The sequence below is a fragment of the Pezoporus wallicus genome, unplaced genomic scaffold, assembly GCF_028554395.1.
Source record: "Pezoporus wallicus isolate ANWC-B61680 ecotype Strahan unplaced genomic scaffold, APGP_CSIRO_Pwel_v1 contig_736, whole genome shotgun sequence".
Classification (NCBI taxonomy): Eukaryota; Metazoa; Chordata; class Aves; order Psittaciformes; family Psittacidae; genus Pezoporus; species Pezoporus wallicus.
In genome coordinates this window covers 3499146-3505145 of record NW_026639744.1, presented here as the reverse complement: position 1 = coordinate 3505145, position 6000 = coordinate 3499146, and the positions used below count along the sequence as shown (strand labels likewise).

The window sequence follows — 6000 nt, the reverse complement described above, 5'->3', positions numbered from 1 at the left end:
TCCTGGCCAAAGCACATTCCCCTAAGCTAACCCATTCCCCTTTCACCAACCTGCAACAGGATCAATTGGCAGCAGGACACATTTAGTAGTATTTGTTGGAAATGCTCTGGTGACATTAACTTCATTCACATCCAAAGCTGCATTTATCAGAGCCAGCCCCAGGCCCTGGATGGATGGTTGTTTCGCTCACAGACAGCATCAGCCCCGCAGGCATGGCACTTACCTGAGATGTGGGAGAGCATGGGGAAAACATCGCTCAGAGGAAGAGCCAAGCAGCATGTGCAAAGCAGAAGAGCTCTGGCACAAGATACAGAAAAGCTTTTTACTCCCTGGGCCCAGAGACTGAAAAAGAGCAATGCAGAATTGGGCAGATCCTTTCCAAAATACCTCCCACTGGCTTTTTCTGGGCAAAAATCAGGCATAAAATGAACAAGGTGGGCTGCTCTATGCCCACCTATGCCTACATGCCAACCATCTGCCAGCAAGAGTAACTAGCAGGGCTGAGACACTGCTGCTGAAAACCACCTGCAGTCAAGTTGGGGGATTCCCACCTCCTCCCAAGCTTCACTAGTGACGTGCTTACTATTTAAACAAGGCTACACAAGGGATGTGCAGAGTGTCATGGCCAAATCTTGGTGCTCACTAGCATTCCCTGCCAAGCCTACGGCATACACAAATAACCAGAGGCATAAATTACATTAGGATGCACCAGTGCTAGAAAATTTATGTTAATTTTCTACAAGTAAAATATGTATTCCTGCTAGGTTACAGGAGATGCATGGGAACACTACGCTGCATGACGCAAAGTGTTCATCTCTATTTTGGGCACATGGTTGTGGAAAGAGTCCTTATGAAATGGTCAAAAAAATAGCCTTAAATCCTTCCAGAAAACGTTTGCTTCCAGAACCTGCTGAATTTGGTAGTAAAAGTCGCCAAAACAGGAACCTGTGGTGGCTTGTCTTAGGGGAGCACTCTCATACCCCAGCACCAGAACAAGGATAAACCGAAGGGCACTGAGCTGTCCCTGAATAAAAGCAGGAGGGGGGAGGTTGATAGGGATTAATTAATCTTTTCAGAGTACAGAAAAACAAAGGGATCATTACCCTTGCTTAGCTTATGCTCCTCAAAAATTTCCCACCCTTGCAGATTAAGGGTCTTAAAACTTTCTCCATCTGGAAGGACTAAAAGCTAAACTGAGGTGGATCTCAGCAACATCAAAGTCCACTCTCCTTGCAAAAGTCTTGGTTTCTGTTTGTCTAGGACCCAAGACAGTTGCCAGGTCCTTCTCTACCTCAAGCTGTCATTTTCCATCATTCTCTGGTGAAGGCCGCTGTTTCAAATTTCAGCCTCCTGGAATCTGCACAGGACATGTTAAGGTTTACCCCTCCACACATAAAACAGGCTCCTATCTTCCTACAAATGACCTCAAACTAAACAATTCCATGTTCAATTACAACATCAAGAGAAGGTGGCTTTACTGGCACAGTGTGGAAAAAGCCATTAGCTGTTTGCTTTGATCAAGGCAGCACACTACCAGACTTCTCTTTTGCTGACATCTCGCTCTACACTGGCCCAAATCTGCCATGCTCACTTCTCTAATGGGGATCAATAGCAAAGGTCCATGTGCGCCCAAACAGCACAATCTTCACTTACCAAGGTAGATGTACGCTATGCACCCATGCACCAGTGCAGTGAATGATGTACGTGGTGGTTCAGCTTCTAATTGTAAATAGGATTACCCCTGGAAGTTGCCCAATGATCTCACCCTCGAAACACAAAGCTCAAAGGCAAGCACAGGTGTTCAAAGCCTCCAGAGGACCTCCATCACCCATGGCTATGCTCTTCCAGAAAGCAAAGGCTGAAGAATCACTGTACATGTATACCACACCCAAGTGGCTTGCGGAAAATGCTGCTGAAGCACTCAGTGGTGGGAAATTTGATATCCCCAACTATTAGCACCATGCTAAACAATGAGCAGTTGCACTCCACGCGCCGATTGCTGCAGCACTGGTGCCATCACAAGCCATTACCCATCTTAAAAAGCTAGTGCTGGTGAGCAGATACTCACAGCGGAGGGAATCAAGGCAGCACAAGCACCACAGTCTGGAGTTTACACTGATGCGCAACAATTTTGTCCCATATATATTGCCTTGGTCCCCTCCTCCAGACCAGGCAGCACTCAAAGCAATGCCACACTGCTGAGCTCCATATCCCTGCTTGCCCAGTTATTTCTCAAGATAGCATGCTTTACCAAAGCATGTGAAAAAACATGAAACCACATTTAGCAAGTAAGTCATGCAGTAAGTCAGACACTACAATGCAGAATTCAGCAGATTCCATTTAATATCATGTGCATATATCCATACATTTACTTATGTCAATGGTTTTGATGTGCGTGATGCCAGGTCTTGAAAAATCTACTAGTCATTTACTTCTGGGAGCATGAATTCTCTCTTGGGGGGGTTTGCTTTCTATTTTAAATCTACTTTCAACCATAGAGTTGCCAAGATAATACCATCAACTGAAGGTAAAGTGTGCAGAGCTGATCCCTGGAATTTGCAGGCAGCTCTGCAAATACTGTTGTGAAGGGTTTTGCCAAGAAGCATGGCCCCTCCCTCCTAGGGAGAAAGAGAACTGGTAAGAAATGGTTTAGTCTTTGTTTAGCATCCCAAGCAACAGTGAGACAAAGCAGCAGAAGTAACACCCCATATATTCTCCAAGGAAGTTTTTAGCCAAGACTGAGGAACAGTGCAAAGAAGTGGAGATAAGCCCATCCCCCCTCCAAAAAAAAGAACTGGCACTTTCACTTCTTTTTTTTCCTTTCTGCCATTTAAGTGACAGGACCAGTAGATCCTGCAGTCGTGGATGTTTACCCTGCAACGTGCTCCATTCCAGCAGTTTCACAGTAGATTTTTCAAGCCCTGGTGATGGCTCCCAGGAAGGCTTCTCCCATCTGCTCCCGGCCCCCACACGATCAGAATCTATTGCATAGCATTTATTTCAGATAAGGCACTGTTTTGCCCAACACGAACAGCAATTCAAAACCAATGCAGTTTCCATACAGTCCAAATTTGATGGCCTACAGTGCAGTAACACATAAAATTAAAGGCAAGGTTTGGAAGAATAAACCCAGCTTTCAATTTAAACTTAATATTAAAAAGATAAAGGAAACTACATTTTTCAAAAGCCTCTTTATTTTCCTTCACCATTGTTGTTTTACAATACAAATATCACCTTGTGAATACACAAAAACCCTACAGAAGATAACTCTGCTTCACGTAAAATACAGAATGGATATATATATATTTATATATATATTTTCTCTTCTTCATTCTTTAAAAAAAACTATTTTGCTCTGCACATTGGCAAGTTTAGGATAGAATTCTTCCCCAAACATACAGTATGTATGGTAGGAGTGAAACTTATAATTACATGCAGTTTCTGCACAAATATTTTAAAGAAATAGAATATCTTTGTTGTTTTTCAACAACATTTCAATACGGGATGGAGAAACCATTTGTAGTTCACTCAGTGATCATTTGTAAAGTTCTTAAAAAACCGGAATTCATGGCTGTTTTTCTTTTTAAAATACAGCTACCAAGTAGACAATAAAGTGATACCTTTTAGTGTGACCTGCCCACAATGTGTGAGCAAGATCGGACCCTTTTTATTTGTTTTTTTCCCCTATACATGGCATTTTCAACATTATAAGCAAATTTCCAATTTAATTTAGCTATAAATGCAAAAATTAGTAATTATACAGTATATATAATTCTGCTTTCATGGAATACTTTATATTAAATAAAAACATTTAAGACTGCCTACTGACCATACAATCAAGACAAGAAAGGCACTAGAAACATAGACAAATCTCTCTCTCCCAAGAAGCATTTTCTTTAAATTTTAACTCTCTATCCTCTGACATGTAAAAATCTTTTTAAATTTAATTTTCATACACATTTTGAAAAATAAAGTTAGGAAATACTTAGAAAACCACTTTACAACTTTTTTTTTTTGCACTTTTTTTTTTTTTTTGCACTTTTTGACACAGTCACTGCAGATTCTACAAAATCAAGATTACCAAACCTTCCTGTGTCTATCACCTTATTCATAGCGTGGTGCAACAGGTAGAAAGATTTCTTGATTTTTACCCAAGGCAGGTATTTAGAAACCTTCACATAGTCATTTGCTAGAAAATGGCTTACAGCCCAATCTTTGGGGCAAGAGATATGAAAAGTATGTTTTCCCAAGAAAATAATATGCTTTATTTCCAGACGTGACTGGAAAGACCAGAACTTATGATATAAAAGCTTTCATTTATGCCGTCGCATCATATACAAAGGAACATGGTGATGGGTAAATGTAAATCCCAAATCTATTGACAAGAAATGTATAACAGTGCATGATAAGTTAAATTTTCTTTATTGTTGTCCAACGCAGATCCTTTGGAAAGAAAAAAAGATCACAGTGCTTACCAGGTAACTGAATAGGTTAAGTCAAGGGAACTGTTGAAAGAAAGGGTTAGGGAGCAGTTGATTTTTTTTTTATGGCATCTTCTCATATGGAGTTCTTAGCACTTGGGACAGGTTTTTTTCCCCCCGCTTTTGTCTGTTGACATGCTGTTATGTGTCATTCACCAAGCGGCTGTATTTCACCTGCCTGCCCCGGTGCAGCACCGGCCAGGGGAAGGGCCAGTGGTAGGAGCGAGGTACAATTCCTTGGACATTCTTTTCAAAGTACTGGAAGGGCTTGTACCACCAGACCCTTGCAAGGAGGTTAGTTTGGGAAGCTTCTTTTAGCACCTGCACAAAGATAATCAGAAAAAAGAGAATTACAAAAGAGCACATGACTTACTTGCACAACTTCATTGCACATCACTTGCAATCAGTTCATCAGTGATGTCCTGCTTACAGCTGCTTCCAAAAATCTCATAATATCTAGACATACCTCTCAAACAGACCTGGACAAAGACCAAGAGAAGCCAAGCTACTTTTTCGCAGCCTCCCTGTGCTCACAAGGGAGGCTCACCCTTGTTTCCAAGACCTCAGCTGTTCAATGGTCCCATAAGAAAAGAATCAATAGCCCAAAGGTTTGGGGTCTCCTTTCTTCTGGGAATGAAAAAACACCAACCCAACCCAAAGCACAGCTGTTTGCATAGGTACCTCTGAAATTACATGTAGCTCAAACATATCTTTGGAGCCTAGCCGTGTGCCTACAAAGCTATGAGCAACGCATGCCTCAACCCATTTGGAGGAGGTAATGAACCCTGCCCTGCCCTCCACGTACTCTCAAATGGTCCCAATCCACCCTTTCACTCCTAGCTATGCGCAAGCCATAGCTGAAACACAAGGAGTGGGCAGGCACCAAGGGAGTTATCCAACTACCCAGCTGCACATTTTCAATGTCAGAGCAGGGAAGCATTGTATCAGCGCACCAGAAAGCACAAGCATGGGGTTTGTACACTAAGCTTTCTTCCCATGTCATGAACTCAAATGTAAAATAAGTTAACTTTAGCCCTCCCTAGTGGGGTGTCAGACACAAGCCACAGCCACCTGCAAATGGAGCAGCACCAGGAAAAAAAACATCATACAAACATGTGCTCAGGTAAGGATCCAGGGTTCAGCATTTCCCAACATCTCAGCAGCTTAGGGAAGCAATGTTGAGCAATCTTCTAAGTCACACCATGCAGTAAAACAGGTACATTTCCATACAGTAAGGCAAAGGGCTTTCCTGAAGCAAGTCCTCATTTGCATTCAAGGCAATCCTGACTTCAATTGTTTCCACCTTGGATGTACAGCCACTTAGCACCATTGTTTTGAAAGAGCCCAGAAGCAAATGCAAAGTGCAGAAGTCAGTCTGATGGTGTAGGACAAGAGTCTGGGCACAGACTTGTATCAAACATAGTGGTTCCCAAACTGAGCATCAAAGTGCATTCCTTGCAATTAAGCATTTGGTGGTAAAAATGTACCACAGGGTCTGACTGTAGTGTACTGCTTCAAG

At 42.2% G+C, this 6000-nt stretch overlaps 1 protein-coding gene across 4 annotated transcripts in view; it reads right to left on the bottom strand.

The window, feature by feature from the left end:
• Window positions 1-2325: 2325 nt before the first annotated feature.
• Window positions 2326-6000, bottom strand: part of SGMS1 (sphingomyelin synthase 1) — a 99688-nt gene continuing 96013 nt past the window's right edge. For all 4 annotated transcript variants that reach the window (XM_057415681.1, XM_057415680.1, XM_057415682.1 and 1 more), the window contains one exon: window positions 2326-4802. In XM_057415681.1, coding sequence (XP_057271664.1) covers window positions 4623-4802 — 180 coding nt within the window. In that variant the 3' untranslated portion in view covers window positions 2326-4622. The remainder of the gene's footprint in view (window positions 4803-6000) is intronic.